Source organism: Dendrobates tinctorius, unplaced genomic scaffold (assembly GCF_039654945.1).
Source record: "Dendrobates tinctorius isolate UK_male_01 unplaced genomic scaffold, ASM3965494v1 ptg000009l, whole genome shotgun sequence".
Taxonomy (NCBI): domain Eukaryota; kingdom Metazoa; phylum Chordata; class Amphibia; order Anura; family Dendrobatidae; genus Dendrobates; species Dendrobates tinctorius.
In genome coordinates this window covers 6,374,065-6,396,470 of record NW_027361677.1, presented here as the reverse complement: position 1 = coordinate 6,396,470, position 22,406 = coordinate 6,374,065, and the positions used below count along the sequence as shown (strand labels likewise).

Below are 22,406 nucleotides of genomic sequence, written 5' to 3'. Positions count from 1 at the left end.
TTGTTATTATCCATCCCAAAAATTTTTTTTGATGACCACACGGTGCCAAAGACGATCTGACTGATAGAAATCTCCATCTGAAAAAGCATTAACGTGTGGCAATTTCCAAAACCATGTTCTAAATGCAAGAAACTAAACAATAACGGAATAAAAAGGGTTGTCCAGTGAAAATAAGTCATCATCTAACCACCTTGGTAATCAGTGGAGGTCCGATCACTGGGATCTGCACCCATTGGCAGAGCAGGAAACCTTTATCTCCATTGGCAGTGCACATACTTGACCAACGCTCGATTGTGTTTGGATTTTTAAGAAATAATGAATGAGCAGGATTGGGTATCTGATCTGTCGTTAAATTTTGTATTGGAGAGAAAAGTGCCTAGTCGGAGATAAAAATTTCCCGTTCTACTGATCTGTGCAGGTCTCAGTGGTTGGACCGCCACGGATCAGTTAGTTATCACCTAACCTGTGGAGAGATGAACAAGGGGTTGTCCAATAAAAGCAAGTTAAAGACCTAAAAACCAATACAGGATGCAATCTGAAGAAGTTTTTAGTTGGTCAATGGAGCAAAAATTTGACGAGAAAACGTCCCACCCTCACCACACAAACAATAGGAAAGCTATATTCCTGAAAACCACACCTATTGTCACACTTCTGTTACGAAAGAGAACAACTGATACCATTACTTTTAAGGAAAATTGAAATTCCCCCAATATTTAAAAAAAAAAGATTCACAAAACGCCCCCTAACACCTAAATTCACTCTCTTACCAATAACAGTATCATGACTCGTCTTTAAAATGTGAACGATCTCTACATTTCTGAAAAAAATAGCTTAATACTCGATAGGAATTGTTTTTCCAGCCTTCTGCCACCGAGTGTGAACGGAAGAGACTAAAGTGTTTTCAGTTAACACGAAAATCGTTGGATTCTCAACCAGTCCCAGATGGAGAACAGAAAAACAAATTGTTCCTTTCTTTGGACACATCATTGTGTACAAAATTAATTGTGCCAAGCATATTAAAATGCTTCTTCCTCGATAGGGCAAACTTTTTTGTGTGTGTGTGTTTTACAAAGAACTAAGGACATTTATTTTACTGACAGATTTATAGGAATGAGTCACGATATTACTAGAGGATAATGCGGTCACTGGTGGATGACTGGTGACACTACCGGTTATCGAGAAGAACACAAGAGCATATCACGCGCTCTTCACCATTTGGTCTGATTTCTTTGTGCTCAATAAATTTCAGATCTTGAATAGGTTTACAGGCGGACAGTGATCAAAACATTTCCTTTTTGAGTACTTAACCTTAACCACCGTTTCTCAATCCTTACATTTACGTTCTTTGGAAACTCTTAGTTTGGTCTTGTTCCAAGAGCTTGAATCTTAGAGGAACGTCATATTCATCTGGATGGAAACCAAGGTCTCTAGGGGACACTCAGATCCCCAGGCAATGAAGGCATTGATTGAAAAGTTTGGTATTATTCCACAGCTTCTTTAAGGGAATCAGTCACCAAGTTTTTGCAATGAAATCTGAAAGCAGCATGATTTAGGGACTGAGAGCCCAATTCCGATTATTCCAATGATGGGCTGATTGATAAACTCACGGTTTTCTGGGCAGAACTCCACCCACAACACTGATTGGTGCCTTACAGTGCATAGGCAGAAAATAGATAACCCCGCCCACAACACTGATTGGTGGTTGTCTGTGTCCACTGTGCATAGGCAGTAAGTAGCTTAATCAGTGGTGATGGGAGGGTTGGACTAGGAGGAACGACACCTAGTCCTCTAGCGATAATCTCCTGCTAATTAAACAGTGGTTGTATTGAAACAGCAACAAGTAGCCCAGTAAGTGATACTTTGCTGGAATCAGGGTCTCTCCTCCTAAATAATATTGCTCTTATATTACATAGAAAAAAAATAAAATTATGCAAAAATTAAAAAAAACAAAAACAAATTCCTCTTAGTTGCCCGGAGTATCCATCAGCAGATTACTGTGAATGGGAGGCAAACAACAGGCTGACATAGCCTGCCATCTGCTAGCACGTAGAATAGATGGACACAAGGCTGAGTAAAGTAACGGGGTAACGGCTTACCTCTGATAGTAACTTGGAGACAATTTCTAGTGGTGCCTGGTGGATTGAGTCATCTTGCAGTGGGGATGTCAGTGCCATATCCACCAAGGATCTAATCTCCTTCAGTACAACCTCCCAACGATTCGGGTTACTCAGAACCTTTTTGTACTTGTAGATCTTTTTCTAGAAGATAAAATTACACATTTGTCATAAATCACCTAATATTCTACATTTTTCATATCCAATGCTCATTTCACTTTCTATTAATTCTGAGACCATGGTCCTTAGAAAATCTTCAGAAGCCATAGAATATGTGCACACTTCGTACTAAATAGGACTTTTCACTGGATTTTTTATTTAAACTTGGTATCTCTTTAAATTGACACTGATCCACTGATTCTGGAACAGTTTTTCTTTTTTTTCTGTGCCCCTTTGTTCCAAAGTTATGCCTCCAGTAATGGAGCAAATGTTCCCTTCAACCAACTGGGCGTATGCCCTTGGCCTTTTTTTTGGGGCATTGGCCTTTTTCTCCCCTGACGCTGGCCAATCAAAACACAGCCACGCCCACGAAGAACTTTTGTGTTATACAACTTGTTGGTTGAAGGGAAACTTTGCATCTTTACTTTCAGTGGGCATAACTTCGGAAAGGAGGGGCCCAGAAAAAAAAAGAACTATTCCAGAATCAGTGGAGCAACCCCAATTAGAGCAGATACTAAGTTTACATTTAGAAAAAAAAAAAAACACGAGAAAAAGTGCTAAAGAGTTCATTGGTTGTGTCTGGAATTGGAGCTCAATTGCCTTGAAGTGAATGGGGTTGAAGTGCAATAAAACAAATAACCAGTGGACTGGTGTGGTGCTGTTCTTTTGTAGGACAGTACCTAGAACAACCTTCAATGATTCACGTTCTCATTGTGCTTCATGCCAAGTTCAACATTTTTGAGCTAATGGATTATCCAGAAGTTGTATGCCAGGAACAAAGGATTAAAGAAACAGATCTTCATGAAAAAAGTAGCTATTTTGGAGCAATGAAATTAAGTGAACCCGGATGAGCGATAAAAGGCATACGACATGTCTCTATGGGAGCTTACTTGGCACTCGATGACTATTCAGACGTGGCTGGCACATACATCACATGAAAAATAAGCCTGGTACAACATAATTAAATGATACAGAGACATGAGCACCCAAGCAGTTTATTTTTCTACTGTCAATTTGCATGTTTTATGAGTCCATTTACATTACTTTTTTATCGTTTTTATCGTTATTTATGTTACTTTGAAAATTTTAGATTGTTTTTGGCCCGAAAACAAGATTTCCACCAAGTTTGCTGCCAGAATCATTTTATGTTAGTCAACGGCATTTTGACATATAGCTAAATAAACGCATGCCGTTATCAAGAAATTGGAGGGTTTCCATATTTTAGTCTTTGGACTGCAGGGCACCATCTTAACATTGTAGGTGGAATGAGAAGTTCTTCTAAAATAGATGATAATGTGGCAGACAAGTAACATTGATCCGTTTACGTCATCTGCAACCACATCTCATATTGTCTAGGTCAGTGTTTCCCATGTCCGGTCCTCAGGAGCCACCAACGGGTCACATTTTCAGGTTTTTCTTAGTATTGCCCAGGTGATGAAATGCTTGTCTGTCCAGGTAATGCAATTATCACCTGGGCAATACTAAGGAAATCCTGAACACATGACCTGTTGGTGGCTCTTGAAGACTGGAGTTGGGGAACAATGGTCTAGGTGATACTAGCCTGCAATGATCCTCGGTCTACTGAACCACCGCACGACCTGCTCTACCCTCTCCTACTGTATCCTCACCCACCCTTGTAGACTGTGAGCCCTCGCGGGCAGGGTCCCCTCTCCTTATGTACTTGTGTGTCCCTTGTCTTAAACATGTTTACTATACTTGTCTATATTTCCCCTTTTCACATGTAAAGCGCCATGGAATAAATGGCGCTATATAAATGCATAATAATAATAATACTAGTGTCATGAAATTAAAGGACCCAAGGATATACCTAGACACCCTAAAGGCCAGAGTCAACCTTCTCAATTGGAAATTGAAGAAAAATCTACACAAGAATAGTCGTGGTGATATTCGTGAAGTCTGGGGTTGTTAGTAAAGTGAGGTCTAGACTTCTGGCGGACATACTGTATAAATTATAGAGGGTAGAAGGTGTTCGCAAGATTCAACAGATGGCATGCAGTGCTTTGTTCATGTTAGTCTACGGCATTTTGACATATAACTAAATGAACGCATGCCCTTATCAAGAAATCAGAGGGTTTCCATATTTTAGTCTTTAGACTGCAGGGCACAATCTTAAACAATGCAGATGGAATGTTACATTTTCCTAAAATAGGTGATAATGTTATCATTGGTCCGCCTACATCATCTGCAACCACATCCCATGTTGTCCATGCGGTACTAGTGTCATGAAATTAAAGGACCCAAGGATATACCTAGACACTCTAAAGGCCAGAGTCAACCGTCTCAATTGGGAATGTAAGGAAAGTCTACACAAGAGCAGTCGTGGTGATAATCGTGAAGTCTGGGGCTGTTAGTAAAGTCAGTTCTAGACTGTATAAAGCCGTGCCCAATTCTAGAAGGTGTCCACAAGATTCAACGGATGCCATGCAGTGCTTTGTATTCCTTGCAGAAGGATATTTACTCTGCTACAATACCCCAGTGATCTGCTAAATACGGGGGAACCTGCAATATAAGGGAGTTGTCCTATGAGGCACCCGATTCTACCCCCAAAACGATGCAAAAATCAAGCTTATCAAGAGTTAAACAATGAATTCATCTCCGCGACATCTGTCTTACTGTTGCCGATGACCCCCTTTGTGTTTGATATCTACACTATGCAGGCGTAAAAACCTGCAATATCTATGAGCTAGATCAAATTAAAAGAAGAGGAGAATGGAAACTTTGGCTACCAAGATCTCAAGTCAATGCCAAATATGATGCCAAGAATGCAAGTGTGCGCCCCTCATATATGGAAAAAAATCACTTCCCACTGCAAATGAACTGGTTAAAATTCCCACCAGAAAATGATTTCTTACCAGACAGGCTGCGGATACGTTCTCCGGATTTTCTCTTATTTCAGGCAATGCAAAAGGGACCTACAAAAGCTCCCGTTCACCGATTAGCAGGACAAAACCAAATAAAATGCCGCTCTCCGCCTTCACCCAAAAATGTTTGATCAGCGTTGAAAGATCTGCATCTTATAAAATGGCTCTGCTGGTTTCATTGGTTGCTGTGGTCCCTGCTGTCACATGCCGAATCGCGTGATGATGAGAAAAAAAAAACCTTATCTGTATAATTTCCTAGCCTGAGAGTCATTCATTCTAGAGGAGCGATCACCTTACAACAGAGCAGGCAAACATCGCGCAGCCAGACATTGCAGGAATAGATTTTATTCTGTTCCCGGGTAGAACGACGTTATTCACTGTTGACTCGTAAGAGCAATGATCTGCTTCACTGAGTGCCACTCCACCTGTTATTTATAGAGCAGTGCCTCCTACAATCAAAAAGTACTGGCATTTTCTCCAAAAAAAACAACAAAAAAAACAACATAAAACTATTGTAAAAGTTTCTTACACGTTTGGGGGAAAAAAACGCCATTAAAGCTCCCACCAGCTCTCCTAGAGTCCTGAATGGCAAATCTGTCTAGTAATGCAGTAAAATAGAAGTGGGAATATATAACAGTTGGTGAACCAAGAAAGCTGGATGCCCATCCAGGAAAATAAAAAGGCACTCATGTGTTGTGGGGCAACAAGGAATCTCCTGGAAAATTTGAGGACCTCTTGGAAGAGCAAGCAAATCTCCCAGGTATAGCATGTCCTAACAAAGTACTCACCGCTCCTCGTTTCCAGGTCCTCTTCACTCCGGGCTACTGCCACAGCCAACATCCCAACTCTAGAACCAGCAAAAATTGGAAGACCTACTGGAAGAGCAAGCAAATCTCCCAGGTATAGCATGTCCTAACAAAGTACTCACCGCTCCTCATTTCCAGGTCCTCTTCACTCCGGGCTACTGCCACAGCCAACATCCCAACTCTAGAACCAGCAAAAATTGGAAGACCTACTGGAAGAGCAAGTAAATCTCCCAGGTATAGTATGTCCTAACAAAGTACTCACCGCTCCTCATTCCCAAGTCCTCTTGACTCCGGAGTACTGTCACAGCCAACATCCCAACTCTAGAACCAGCAATAATTGGAAGACCTACTGGAAGAGCAAGCTAATCTCCCAGGTATAGTATGTCCTAACAAAGTACTCACCGCTCCTCATTCCCAAGTCCTCTTGACTCCGGGGTACTGTCACAGCCAACATCCCAACTCTAGAACCAGCAAAAATTGGAAGACCTACTGGAAGAGCAAGCAAATCTCCCAGGTATAGCATGTCCTAACAAAGTACTCACCGCTCCTCATTTCCAGGTCCTCTTCACTCCGGGCTACTGCCACAGCCAACATCCCAACTCTAGAACCAGCAAAAATTGGAAGACCTACTGGAAGAGCAAGCTAATCTCCCGGGTATAGCATGCCCTAACAAAATACTCACCTCTACTTTTTCTTCCTGAGTTCTGCCATGGCCAACATCCTGACTCGGGGACCAGAAAAAAAAACAGAAAAACTCCTAGAAGAGCAAGCAAATCTCCTAGTTGCAGAGCATGTCCTGAGAAAATTATCTCCTCTCCTAGTTTCACAGTCCTCTCCACTCTTGAGCATTGCCATAGCAAATATCCTGACTCAAAAACTGGCAAAAATTGGAAAACCTCATGGAAGAGCAAGCGAATATCGCAGGTGCAGAGTGCACTGCCACAACCAACATCCCGATTTCGGGACCAGCATCAGAGCATTGTGGTGCCTCCCAAAAGCAAAGAAGTTTACAAGCTGCAAGAAATGAGGAAGAGTAATATCTGCTGCATCTAGCCTGGAATTTGTATTCTTCTTCTTTAGGACATGATGAATGGGGTCATATTTTCTACTTGTAATTTAAATTAAGGAGCATGTCTTGTGGAAATGGGCAGGGCAGAAAAGAGAATATTTGTGAGGCTCTGTGTCACTTCTCAAGAGTTTCCACATATGGTCACCCATGTTTTCCAGGAAAAGATGAAAAAGTGGCAATAGATGGAACACAATTAGGTGGAAAGTTGCACTGAACTGTTTGGCCACGCTGAGAGTGCACCGAGCGCCTCTGCTTGATTTGGACATTCATTTTGTGCTGACTGTTTCTCTATTGAGCTGCTAGTACAACTCAAGACTTCTAGTTTCTGGTGATTTCAGGACATACCTGATTTCGTGCACGTGCGCCTACAAGATTTTCTAGAAAGATAGTAGGAAACACGATTAAGATTAGAATATATGTACAACACTTGTTGCCATGCCAGAGGATTAATGTACTGAACACAAGCCTGGTTTTGTCATGGATGCCTACCCAGATACCCATCTACACTATAATACCGAGAACACCCTCAGATAATAAGTTAGTTATTCATTGACCAACCGTGTCCATCCACACTTATAGGAAATGCACATGACTGAACTGATCTGGCATCAAAACAAGATGAATAGTTATTACTATGCCGGTATAGATATAGGGCGCCATGTATCACATATTCTTAAAGTTTTGACACATCATAGAGCTATGTCAGGAGATGGTATCCGTAAAGAACAGGACTGTTACAATACACACCTGTCCTGGGTCAGGGCTCTACTCCCTTCACCCCGGTCTGCTAGACTCTCTTGTGCTCCACTGTCAGTCTTTGCATGTAGCCCGACATGCTGCCGTGTAATCATCTACCTAGGCCTAAGGCCTACCAAGAAACACACCTGTGTCCTTATATAAAGATTTTTAGTTTGTTTGTGCTTCAACTACCTGTTCCTGGTCTCCAGGACTTCTGGTACCTGTCCGCGTGAGGCCTCTAGTACAGCTACCAGCTTCCCGGTATCCTGTCCAGCTGCGGTCTCCAGTACCTCTGCTACCAGCTTCCTGGTATCCTGTCCAGCTGCGGTCTCCAGTACCTCTGCTACTAGCTTCCCGGTACCCTGTCTGCCTGGGGTCTCTAGTACCTCTGCTACCAGCTTCCCGGTATCCTGTCTTCCTGCGGCCTCCAGTACCCCTGATACCAGCTTCCCGGTATCCAGTCTGCCTGAGGTCTCCAGTACCCAAGCTACCAGCTTCTCTGTATCCTGTCTTCCTGCGGCATCCAGTACCCCTGCTACCATATTCCCGGTACCCTGTCTGCCTAAGGTCTCCAGTACCTCTGCTACCAGCTTCCCGGTATCCTGTCTGCCTGCAGCCTCCAGTACCTCTGATACCAGATTCCCGGTACCCTGTCTGCCTGAGGTCTCTAGTACCTCTGCTACCAGCTTCCCGGTATCCTGTCTGCCTGCGGCCTCCAGTACCCCAGATACCAGCTTCCCAGTACCCTGTCTGCCTGAGGTCTCCAGTACCCATGCTACCAGCTTCCCGATATCCTGTCTGCCTGCGGCATCCAGTACCCCTGCTACCAGCTTCCCGGTATCCAGTCTGCCTGAGGCCTCCAGTATCCATGCTACCAGCTTCCCAGTATCCTGTCTGCCTGCGGCATCCTGTACCCCTGCTACCAGCTTCCCAGTATCCTGTCTGCCTGAGGTCTCCAGTACCCCTGCTATCAGATTCCCGATACCGTGTCTGCCTGAGGTCTCTAGTGCCTCTGCTACCAGCTTCCCAGTATCCTGTCTGCCTGAGGTCTCCAGTACCCATTCTTCCAGCTTCCTGTATACCGCATGCCGCACCTGCCTGCTGCACTGACATCTGTGGTCCGTGTGCCCAACCGGACCATGAGCCTAACAAGTTGTATTGTGGGACCACCAATGTTTAAATTAAGTGACAGAGTGAAACACAACGATATGAGGTAGCCCTTTTAGTTTAGTGATGGGGGAGGGTCGTATTTCTCCTTATTGGTCCATGTCCACACAAACAAAATTCCTTAAATAAAGAGTCTAGAGTGTTGCATAGTGCATATTCTAGTGCCCGGTTTGGTTCACCTTGCCAGATCACCACTAATAAATAGCATCTTCTAGCTCAAGAATATTTACTTTGCTTTTCAGATAAAAGCAATGACTCGGAAGTGGTTTTCAGCATGATCACCCACTTCCTCCTACCCAAATCCAAATCAGCAACTGTCCTTTTACTATTTATCATGCTCACTATAGCACCATTAATTCCACAGCACTTTACAAACATCATCACTGTCCCCATTGGGGCTCACAATCTAAATTCACTATCAGTATATCTTTGGGTGTAAACTTAGGAAACCCACACAAACCCAGGGAGAAAATATTGACTCTTTGGAGATGTTGTCCTTGATTTGAACCCAAGACCCCAGTGCTAGAAAGCAACAGTGCTAACCACTGAGCCACCATACTGCCCCACCCTAGACCCCTTTTCCACCAATCTGGCCAGCCTTCTAATATGTTTTGCTTGTTTGTTTTTTTTAAGTTTATAACCATGGAAGTCATATTGATTCTCTGCAGAATACTAGCGGGGACCTGGTGGGTAATGTGTTGTCTGGTCCCATTTATATATACGATAGAAGAAGTACGTAATTCTTTTGTTTCCTTCCTCATCTAGTGCATGTCTTCCATCCCTTTGTGTTTGAGGCCTTCAGCACATGCACGTAGCCATTAGTTACAGAGATTAATGCGTGGTCTGGCGCATGACCAGAGGCCTTGGATCTAGAATTACAATAGCTTGAAAAGCACATGCAGCTGGGAGTGATTTGTGCATGAAGAAGAACAGCCTACGAAATAGTGATGGAGGCTGGAAGAAATTCAGCGTTGCTTCTAAACCTCAGTTTGTTCGGTGATTCAGTTCTGCATCAGGAAGTATCTCGGTGTTTGGTTTGGGAGTTACGGTATAAGGAACATTTCCGAGCCTTCGTGTTTGCAAAGCTACAAAAGACCTTAAAAGACACAGGCTTACAGGAATTACAATTCTAAAGAGGCCAAGTGTATTTTCCACTCGTGCACGCATGGACAAGGCATCACATTTACTCCAACGCCCAGCCAGAAATATAAAACCAGCTGCCCCTTTGTGTTGACAAAACATGGACTTCACAAGACCTCTAAGGGCATCTTATCACATCTAGTACCAACACAAGCCTGTTTAGACTTCCGTGAGAACAGATTAATATGATCGTTCTTTGCACATAGATCATCAATGTCCACGGCAGGACATGTTCTGTTTTCATAGGACAACATGCCGCCAAGAACAATGACTAGAACATAGTGACTACATTTGCCCCTTCTTCGCTTCATTTTGGACATTGATCATCCAATCTGAGATGAATTTTAAGCATAATTTTGGGAGTCCTATATGCTCTATTGATAAGAAATAATTGGGATCTTCTCGGGGACATGTTAATAGACACCTTTCCAGTTGATTCCAAAATGCATTCTTATTCTTCAGGGGAAATGTGACCTATATCGCTTTCCCATCCTAGACCTGATCAAAACCATAGGGTCAACTAAAATATTAAATAGCAAAGATAGGCCTCGAGTTGCGTTTACTTGTACAACATTGTCCAGAAGCCCGATGCAAGAAACAGTGAGATCAGATATACTTTCTTGGGCCCTTATTGTAGTTCCGTAACCGGACCCAAACGTACAGAAGTGTCTGTCCAAATATAACTGATATAAATATTTCAGACCTTGTTTCTTCCATTCCCCAAACCCTTCTAGATGACAAAGCTCCCTCAAGCCTGGATTATTCCACAAAGGAGTATATTTAGAGTAGGCCCCCATAACCCACAGCTATTTACAGGTCCATCACACTTTATGTATCAGGGTCAAGGTTGGGATGTTTCTGGATTTGGCTTTGGGAGTTTATTTGGCTCTAGAAGTTCCAAAATATTATCCCCTCTCCCCAGGTATTTCAGTACCACAGCCCCGGCATCCATAGTGTTCTCCAATGGCCCAGCCCCAGAAATAGTGGAGCTGAAAGGCCAGAACATACCCACATGCATTAGGAAGGGCTAAGTCACCCTGACCCTTGGACAACTGTAATTTTTCAAGCTATATTCTAGAGACACCTTTTTTTCCAGACCAAGTCCCAGAAGATATTATGCATTTAATTATACCAATACTTTGGGATCCAAAGGGGAGAAGTATGGAGAGCATAGACTACAGAGGGGCATGAGGCACATTTTAATGAGGTTTGTTCATCTAAGGGCGGAGAGGCAATTTACTCCAGGCTCCAAGTTTACTTCTTGACTTAACTACCAGAGGATTCAGGTTTAAAGGGATGTAGTCATTAACCTTACCTAGGTATTTGAACTTTTGCACCACCGGGATTTCGAAAAGATTAATTTGGTTGAAGATGTACGGTACATTATTATCCAGCGGGAGCAAAACCAACTTCAACCAATTAATGTTTAGACCAGAAAATACCCCAAATTTAGAAATTCTACCCATTATTACTGGGAGAAAGATGTTCAAATTGCCAAGAAACAACAAGTCATCCGCATACAGGGCGATCCATTCCTTTTTGCCACCATACTTAAAGCCCCTAACACCCGGGTGTTGTCTAATGATATAGGCAGGTTCTATTGCAATAGTGAAAAGTAGGGGGACAAAGGGCAGCCTTGCCTTGATCATCTAAAAAGATCAAAACTCTAACAAGATCTTCACCCTAGACGAATACAAATTGAACTTGGGCCATTTTGGTAGGCACCAGTAGTTTTTCCCTCCTCATATGCTGTTTGGGGGCCTCTTTCCAAAGCTTTCTATTCTCCTGGTTGAACAATGTTTTGGTTTCTCATACCTTACTTTCCAATTCAACACCTCTTTTCTGAAAATTATTTTTTAACAGTTTAATCTCTCTGACCAGTAACCCCCATAAAAAGGCCTTCAAAGTGTCCCAGATCACATTATTAGGGGCAGAGCTGGAATTGATTTCAAAGCATTCCCCAAGTTTCTCCCTAATGATAGTGCAATTAATAATTTTAAGCCAGAATGGATTAAGTTTCCAACCTATTGAATACCTGGATCTTAATGAGCCACTGTAACCAGAGGGGAGAGTGATCCGATAGAGATCTAGGAAGATATTCAACTTTGGAAATTCATGGAGTAATATGAGAATTACATAAGGCAAGATCAATCCTTGATAGAGATTGATAGCTCGATGAGGCACAAGAAGAAACCTTTAAGTTTGGGAATGTCAAACAGGCAATCCCTGTTGAACAGCAGGGAGACATGTAACCATGAGGACTCGAACATATTTTTTCCGAGTACAATGAAGAAACTGGGTTAGAACCCAAACATGCTCTGATAACACTTTATCCCAGCATGTTTGCTCATCACTGCTAATAAACAGTAACTGTTGCATTGGGAATGGAGATCCATTGTTAGAAGGAAGCCATCATCAAAAAATGACCTACTATTTAAATCAAGTCTTTAAGAGGAATCTGGTGTCCAAAATCATTGGTGCTGGATGGTTTTCTTGATGTGATGAGCATAACCTAAGTAGACACATTTGAGAAGCAATTTCTTCTTTTAAGGTTTTCATTAATAGTGCATTTGCTAAAGCATTGAAACGCTTGGTGCACTATGAATCTTATACAAGTCCTTACCAATTGCTCTTATCACATCAAGCATACGCTGCAGCACCGATGATCCAAGGTCCTACACCCTGGATTACATGGCAAAACGTAGCCCCCACAATGCATGTGACTCTATGTATCCATAACATGATGGCCATCAGAAGATGTCTTGGCTTCAATTTTTGTGTGATCGAATACAGTGGTACAGACACTAGTTCCTCTGACTTTCACAAAGGATTCTGAGCTCAGAGTATTCTCCCTTTCTCCATGTGCTTCCTCCAGCTATTGTAATTCTAAGACCGAGGTTCCTGGTCACACGCCAGACCAAACCTTAATCTGTGTAACTAAACCTTTATTCTGCAACTGCAAGAAAAACAAATTTGTTCCAAGTGTGGTCACTGAAGAACATAGCAATTGCTAATTCACTTGCGATCATAATTAGCGAGGCCTACTGAGGAATAGATGGCTGGCAATATGTAAGTAACACTTGTCCGAGGATCTTCATGTATTGGTGGAGGTTTCCAGTGCTCAAAGAACAAGAGAAAGCCATTGAGTCTAAATTTATGGTAGGTGAAGACCAACTTGGTCAGAAGAACGGGTATAACAAACAATGGAGAAACATCTACCAATAAACTGCAAAAATGGCAACAGTTACGGAGGCCCGAAATTAGAAAGTCAACCAAGGCATCTAGCCAGAAGAAAATGCATAAACCTGGCTTATAGAAATTTTAGAGAAAATGGAAAAAAAACCTTATTACCGTACATTGTTAATTCTTGGAGTACTTCTACAAAACACTCAAGAAGTTCACCAGTTCCACGTAATAATGGTGAAAACCCTTCTCACTAATGCAGATATACAGTTGTGGCCAAAAGTATTGACACCCCTGCAATTCTGTCAGATAATACTCAGTTTCTTCCTGAGAATGATTGCAAACACAAATTCTTTGTTATTATTATCTTCATTTAATTTGTCTTAAATGAAAAAACACAAAAAGAATTGTCCTAAAGCCAAATTGGATATAATTCCACACCAAACATAAAAAAGAGGGTGGACAAAAGTATTGGCACTGTTCGAAAAATCATGTGATGCTTCTCTAATTTGTGTAATTAACAGCACCTGTAACTAACCTGTGGCACCTAACAGGTGTTGGCAATAACTAAATCACACTTGCAGCCAGTTGACATGGATTAAAGTTGACTCAAACTCTGTCTTGTGTCCTTGTGTGTACCACATTGAGCATGGAGAAAAGAAAGAAGACCAAAGAACTGTCTGAGGACTTGAGAAACCAAATTGTGAGGAAGCATGAGCAATCTCAAGGCTACGAGTCCATCTCCAAAGACCTGAATGTTCCTGTGTCTACCGTGCGCAGTGTCATCAAGAAGTTTAAAGCCCATGGCACTGTGGCTAACCTCCCTAGATGTGGACGGAAAAGAAAAATTGACAAGAGATTTCAACGCAAGATTGTGCGGATGTTGGATAAAGAACCTCGACTAACATCCAAACAAGTTCAAGCTGCCCTGCAGTCCGAGGGTACAACAATGTCAACCCGTACCATCCGTCTGCGTCTGAATGAAAAGGGACTGTATGGTGGGAGACCCAGGAAGACCCCACTTCTTACGCCGAGACATAAAAAAGCCAGGCTGGAGTTTGCCAAAACTTACCTGAAAAAGCCTAAAACGTTTTGGAAGAATGTTCTCTGGTCAGATGAGACAAAAGTAGAGCTTTTTGGGCAAAGGCATCAACATAGAGTTTACAGGAGAAAACAAGAGGCATTCAAAGAAAAGAACACGGTCCCTACAGTCAAACATGGCGGAGGTTCCCTGATGTTTTGGGGTTGCTTTGCTGCCTCTGGCACTGGACTGCTTGACCGTGTGCATGGCATTATGAAGTCTGAAGAGTACCAACAAATTTTGCAGCATAATGTAGGGCCCAGTGTGAGAAAGCCGGGTCTCCCTCAGAGATCATGGGTCTTCCAGCAGGACAATGACCCAAAACACACTTCAAAAAGCACTAGAAAATGGTTTGAGAGAAAGCACTGGAGACTTCTAAGGTGGCCAGCAATGAGTCCAGACCTGAATCCCATAGAACACCTGTGGAGAGATCTAAAAATGGCAGTTTGGAGAAGGCACCCTTCTAATATCAGGGACCTGGAGCAGTTTGCCAAAGAAGAATGGTGTAAAATTCCAGCAGAGCATTGTAAGAAACTCATTGATGGCTACCGGAAGTGGCTGGTCGCAGTTATTTTGGCTAAAGGTTGTGCAACCAAGTATTAGGCTGAGGGTGCCAATACTTTTGTCTGGCCCATTTTTGGAGTTTTGTGTGAAATGATCAATGTTTTGCTTTTTGCTTCATTCTCTTTTGTGTTTTTTCATTTAAGACAAATTCAATGAAGATAATAATACCAAAGAATTTGTGTTTGCAATCATCTTCAGGAAGAAACTGAGTATTATCTGACAGAATTGCAGGGGTGTCAATACTTTTGGCCACAACTGTACTAGCACCGTAACTACATTCTCATCAATATCCCCATATTTTTGGTTATTCCATATCAGCTCATCATTTATATACTGGATCCATGTGACAGATTTACAGATACTTTTTCAGCCCTTCTGATGGCTCTTTAGAAGTTTAGAGATCTTTTTATTTGGCTGTTATCTGAACCAGCCAATTTTCGTGTAAGGTAGAGAAGAATTGAGTATGTTGTATTTCAACAAGATCGAACCTATAGTCCTCTTGCCAGAAAGATCTTCATGTTCCCGAAAAAACATGAATGCTATTATGCTGAAGCGAGTGTGCATGTTTATAGCGGAGCTGGAAGGAATAGAGGTCAGCCGACAGCTATCTTGAGTCCATTTTTCTTCCTAGCAATATATCAGAAGAAATGAATGGCGCTCTTGGACAATAAGTCCAGTATCTAATTGACTTTTGAAGGAGTACAAGAAGATCATCTAAAAGAGAGTGGCCATCTTCATGAGGTCATAGCACACAATAGCTCAAAGCCAGGCGTCACTGAAAAATTAGCTGGCAAACCAACGTAGCCAGCTCACACCGACACCTCCTCCACTTCTTTGAACATTGCTTCAGAACTCCAGATTGATTGTGATCACAATGTACAAGTATTTTGGCGTTTGCGTAAAAAAGTTCCTATTTATATTCTCAAGCAGCAAATGTCTAGGTGCATTGTCTACCTGAGATCAAAGATTTTTTCAGCTCTGTGTCAGTCTAGATTAAAGGAGCAGACACGCATGAATTTAAAAAAAAAAAATAAAGGTGATGAAACTGGTCAAAGTCAACTAGAAAATTCATTCATGGGGTGAAATTGAAACGTTCTTACAGCCAACCGATTTCAGGCCATCATCATACGATAATTTGCTAAGCAAAAATTGTACAAGAGTCCCTGTCCGCAAAAGTTTTCTTTCGGAAAGAAGGTTCCCAGAACTTTTCGAAGCAAGACTGTATATCACTTGGTGTCATCAGTGTGGTCAGTATGGAGGAAAGGTTTACGGATGAGTCTGTCTAATGATTGTTCACCTTTCATTCATTGATTCCATGGTTCAACCTTCTTCCATCCAAGATGTATGACTCTACACTAGAATTGGTGCCAATCGATGCAAATGGTCCATTCCTTCGGAATGTGGCCTGTGGCCGTTACAAAGGAGAGGGTTTCTCGCCATTTACCCGATGGTGGGTTCGCTTAGGCTGTCATTGTTCTCGACAGCTTGTCATAGAACTATGTGCTGCCGAGAACTATACTCTTTTTACCAAAGCAAAATATTCCGCTCAAAGAAAGATCATGTGGGATGATCTTAGATCTTTAGATGATCTTCTATGTTGGTCGATTGGCAGCCTGTTTACACAGATTTATTATCGGAAGATCCAAGGAAAGCTCATTGTCGACAATAGTGTAAACCCTGAGGCTTAAGGCCCCATACATCTTAGGTGAAAATGGGCCGGTGAACAATCATTGGCCTCAAAACACTTTCCAAGCCACGTTGGACAACACTGGATTTTTTTTGATGATGCAGTCATAGGAGATCAGACCAAGACCTTTTCTTTTTTTGCTTTGAACAATAACAAAATGGTCGATAAGTTGAAAGGAACGAATGTCCTGACTGAGCATCCTTGTGTTCTGAGTGTCTTCAGTATGCTCGAAACGTATGTTTAACAGCTTGTGGCTGTTAAACAACCGTTAGACATGCAGCCTCGGGGACTCCCAACATATTTTTTGAGCATGCCGAAGACACACGATTAGCATATGAGAATGCTCAGATGACACCTTATCCAAGCACGTTCGCTCATCACCATTCACCAAACCGGACAATAATCATTCATAGGATAAACTAGCCCACTTTGATCTAACTGTTATGGTTTCATCCCAAAATAGCTGCCACCAGTGTTGACTGGTGGGCTGTTATATTAGATTATTGGCAAATTCACCCTAAAAAAAAAAAATAAGAAGTCCGTATGATCAATCAGCGAAACTCTAGTCAAGGGAATCCCAATGAACAGCCAATAAACCCACCAACACCTTTCCTGCAGTACTAGACACAACACCGCCATCGCTCCTGCCACCATGTTTGATGCTACAGCTCAACTCCATCACGCAAATCAACTTTCCCAAGGCTCAGTTTGTGGAAACCAATATTTTCTGTAGAAATAGATATAACCACAAACCGTGAGACAGGTAAAGGCAAACGAGAGAGTTACAGAGTGGTTCCTAGCAGAGAAAGAATTACTGTTTAATTCAGGAGGGCGAGGTGACAATTTTAGATTGTGTTTAGGACACTGTGATGTCAGATCTTGGCTTCTCGGAATCCAGAAATTGCTGATAATTACAGAGTAGAGGGGCAAAGGTTCATTAGACAGTTGATAACACCCATTTGAAAAGAACTTTATATAATTACCATACTAAATGATGCCTTGTTTTAGCGACTACCTGATTGGTCATGGTACACAGCTTCCTGTTTGCGCACTGCCGGAGACCTAAAGCCTTCGGCAGCCTCCAGTGCTGGCAGAATAATGAATATTTACAGCTACACAAGAGCTGACATGCTCGCTTTACTACAGTATACAGATTTAATCATTTTCCATCATTCATCCCAACCTTCTCGTAATCAGTCATTCGTAAAAGGGAATACGCCATCAGAAAATTACCTATTATTTAAATCATGATAAATGTATTTTTTTATTTTGACTATTTATTAATAAAAATAATAAATGAGTCTATTGCTGTTAATGTACATGTGTTATTTCCTGAATCAACAGGAAGTAGGAGTCTAGAGTAGCCCCAGTGGCCAATGTGAATATTGCGAGAGATATAATCTATGTGCATGTGTTCTTTCCTTAAAACAACAGGAAGTAGAAATCTAGAGTAGCCTCGGTGCCCTGTGTGAAAATGCAAGAGAGCTATAATCTATGTGCATGTGTTTTTCCTTAAAACAACAGGAAGTAGAAATCTAGAGTAGCCTCGGTGGCCAGTGTGAAAATGCAAGAGAGCTATAATCTATGTGCATGTGTTTTTCCTTAAAACAACAGGAAGTAGAAGTCTAAAGTAGCCTCTGTGCCCTGTGTGAAAATGCAAGAGAGCTATAATCTATGTGCATGTGTTATTTCCTTAAAACAACAGGAAGTAGAAATCTAGAGTAGCCTCGGTGGCCAGTGTGGAAACTGCAAGAGAGAGATAATATATGTACCTGTGTTATTTTCAGAAACAATAGGAATATATATTGTACACTGTGAGCCCTCGTGGGCAGGTTAATCTTTGCTCCTGTACCAGTCATGATTTGCGTTAAGATTATTTAACTTGTTTTTTATTATGTATACCTCTCCTCACATGTAAAGAGCCATGGAATAAATAATAAATAATATATGTTTCTTGCAACTTTCACACTGGCCACAGGGGCTAGTGTAGACTCCTGCTTCCTGCTGTTTCAGGAAATAACACATGTACTTAGTAGCAACAGACTGACTCAAGCCCTATATTTTGTATCAAAGCTCCTGCAAAGGTCATTGTGACGTGAGAAGGAGGGGGAGCTCATCACCTATTGTGATTGGTGGATCCTGTGTTATCAGTTGTGTATAGACTTGTTATCTATCATTGCAATCCTGCCTCTGATGACAACGAGGCTGCTGAAAATTTTTTTTGTAAAGAACAGTAAGTATAAGTTTAAAATAGCCTGTGTCCAGTGTGGATATTGTAAGATTACTAATTATTTTTTATACAGATTGTTTTATCTGTTTAGATCAGTTTCTTTAGTATTTTTTGGCTATTTCTTTCACATATCACAGTCTGTATTAAAAAAAAAATTTGAAATCTTCCAATTTTCACATTGGATTCTAAGGCCATTTTTAGACTCTAAGTTTATATTTCAGGAACTTCACATGTACAGTAGCTGCAATAAACAGATTCAGACCGCATTTTTTGTACAGACGCATCTAAGTGTGTGCAAAGGTCATTGTGAAGGGAGGAGGAGGAGCTGTGACATCATCTATTGTGATTGGTGGATTATCAGCTGTCATTGTAATCCTGTCTGTGATGATAAGGAAACTGCTGGAAACGGTTTCTGAAAGAAGAACAAGTCTAAAATAGCCCCAGTGGTCAGTGTGAAAATTGCAAGATTACTATAAGACTGAAAGACTGAGCTAGGGGAAAAAAATTGTAAACATTTTTATGAAAAAAAAAAAAACATAACACAAGAAAAAAAATTCTGACAACACATTCCCTTTAAGCACTCACAATGCAATACTCTATCTTTTCAGAAACGTCAAACTCTGAAATTAGCTTCGTAAACGGAAATTATTCTTTACGAATGTATGGAGAGTTGAACTGTGAAACTTTATAAGGATGTTGCTCAGAAGTGGAGTTCCCCTTTAAATACATCAAACTAATCACAAACTATATTGCCAGGAATCAGAATCTCTGACTCTACGTCATATTTCAATCACGCTCGTCCAGATTTTACAAAAACCCTCGGTAAGAGTCTCAGCCCCCACAACTCCAGTAATGTCATCTTCTGAGATAATATAGCACAAGTTTCCACTATTAAATGATAAAAGCTACAGAAAATTCAGCAGATGGGCTATTTAAAGGGGTCATTTAAAGGGGTAATTCAGTGATGGGTGGATCGGTGGGAGTACGACCACTGGAATCCCACACCAATCATCAGATCGGGAATTTTTACCAAAGACACAGAACTTTTATTTACAAGATGGCGCACCTTAACCGCCGCTCCATTCATTCTATATGGGGCTGGAGAAAAGCGCTGAGGGCAGTCCCATAGGCGATGAATGGAGAGCAGGGTGGGCAGACGCACCTCCGCTCAATGCTGACAGCTCTCCAATATATATATGTGGTTATTAAAGACTATTTTTTTTAACACGGGTCTAAGAACTAACAGGCAGGCCGTTGCTTATTATTTGCCTGTTGTACCTGAGAGGCCAAAGACCGCTCATGCCGGCGATTCAGCTGCTTCTGCTGACGTCACGCCGACAGGGCAGCGCCTGCTCTTTCGATTGGGCATGATTGCCGATGTCATGCTGATTAATGTCCGGCTCCCCACTGCCTAACTGCGGGGAGCTGGCAGTCAATCAGCATGACGTCTGCAGTCACGCCCCATCAAGAGAGCAGAGCAAAAAGAAGAAGAGCCGCTCTGTTGACATGGAGCAGCTGAATTTCCAGCAGGAGAGGTCTGTGACTGCTCTGCGGGTAGAACAGGCAGGCAATTGCCTCTGTTACCAACTACCTGCCTGCTAGATTTTAGACCCATAGTAAAAAAAAAAAAAAAAATTAGTCCTGTACAGCCCCTTTAAATCAAGATCAAAATTACTTACCATGACAAAGTATTAGAATGACAGCAATTAACCATGGTGTAAACTTTCCACTATAAATGAGCATTAAACAGGTTTGTGTCCATTTAACCAGGTATTTGAGGGGTTACTACTCACCTTCCATTGCAGAGAATGGAACCACTGGTCTCTCAGATAGCTGTTTGCAGCCTGGAAAAGGAAGAACAAGGCGGTAAATACAAAATTAGGCAATATTAAAAAAAAAAACCCTGCATGTATTCCTAATCCCTAAGGGTCTGACGGAATGGCGTCCGACTACGCAAAATATGTTTGTAGTCTGTTACCATGGAAACACAAGGGTTCTGCATCGCTGTTAAACACTAGACAGTAGGAAACTTAGGACCATTTTCAAACCTGCTTCATTTTGAATTTTAGATGTGCGGAGACACTAAAAATAATGGTTGCATGGGTATAGGGAGAATTCATTTGAGACAAAGTAGTTAATGAGTACCCTCCCAAGCCGTCTACATGGGCATGTAGGTCATAGATAGCTAAACAAAATGATACCTTGATATCTGTGATCTGATGTCATTCCAGAGAAATCCACATTTTTTTAAATATGTAAATGAGCTATTAAGATCTATGGGTGGGACATAGATCTTCCAGAGCTTATTGTAAAAGAAAGGAGACCTTACCAATGAGAGACATGTAATGACAGACAGTCTGCTCTCCTCATCTACATGTCTCCCTTTTCCTTTAAAATAATCTCTGGAGGCAGATTCTCGGGAAGATCTATGTCTGCCCATAGATCTTAAGAGCTAATATACATATTAAGAAAAATGTGGATTTCTCTGGAATAAGACATCAGATCAAAGATATCAAGGTATCATTTTGTTCGGCTTCTTATGACCTACATGCCCATATAAATGTCTTAGAGGGTAGATCCTACTGCCAGAGTCCTTTTAGGTAAAATGCTTATATTTACTGGTTTCTCCTTGATTAGTCAGGTTTTCAGCAAATTGATACAAAGGCAAAAAAAATTAAAATAATTTGACTGCCTTCTATTACAAAAAGGAAAAAAACCACAGCGCCACACCTGGTTATGTATGGTACTGCACCTCAGGCAATTCAATAGGGAAGTGCTGCAATAACCTGACACAACCTATCCACTTGTAAGAAGAAAGCAGCCATTTCTTCTAATTATTGAACAAGACTAGATTTTCTAGAATAACCAGACACAAATCCGCTGATATCATCTGTTGCAGGCTAGAACCTCCTTTCAATAGCTGTGAACGCGGCCCACCCCCATAATCACAATCAGTTCATATGTATTTCCTGGAATCACCCGTCAGGTAAATATCTCCTCTTCCTGCCATGGACACATTAGTGGCCGCCAGGCAGAATTGGTGTGGCGCACAAATAACAATGGCTCTTTAGTATCTGCTTCCTGCAGTGCATGTCAATATTTGCTCCGCGCTGGGTACACATTTAATCAGGGCAGCAAAGTCTCTTATTGAAAAATGAACAATACGGCCTTATTTTTTTTTTTTTCAGTGACAACAATTGATGAGGGAACAGAATTCGATCACAGGTTCACATTATAGACCCGGCGTTCAACTGAGAAGTAAACCTGACGGTTTGCCAAGAGCGAGTTTGTTTTACCTTTTTTTATACCTCAAGGTAAGAGTCCGGCCCTGAAAGGAAATCTGTCCCCAGGTTTGTAATCTGAAAGCAGCATGATGTAGGGGCAGAGACCCCGATTCCAAGGATGTATCACTTACTGGGCTGCTTGCTTCAGTTTTGATAAAAATCACTGTTTTATCTGCTGCTGCTGAGCTCCGTATAGCCCCGCCCCAATCACTGATTGGTACACAGAAAGCTGCCCATGTTGGAGGCGGGACTGGACTACATGGCAGCAGGTTTACTAGTCCTTTAGTGATAATCTGCGATTA

At 41.7% G+C, this 22,406-nt stretch overlaps 1 protein-coding gene across 4 annotated transcripts in view; it reads right to left on the bottom strand.

Moving 5' to 3' along the window:
- Positions 1 to 22,406, bottom strand: part of CMIP (c-Maf inducing protein) — a 139,146-nt gene that overhangs the window by 49,634 nt on the left and 67,106 nt on the right. For all 4 annotated transcript variants that reach the window (XM_073582518.1, XM_073582523.1, XM_073582525.1 and 1 more), the window contains exons 3-4: positions 20,614 to 20,664; positions 2,097 to 2,258 (exon numbers count right to left, since the gene is read on the bottom strand). In XM_073582518.1, coding sequence (XP_073438619.1) covers positions 2,097 to 2,258; positions 20,614 to 20,664 — 213 coding nt within the window. The remainder of the gene's footprint in view (positions 1 to 2,096; positions 2,259 to 20,613; positions 20,665 to 22,406) is intronic.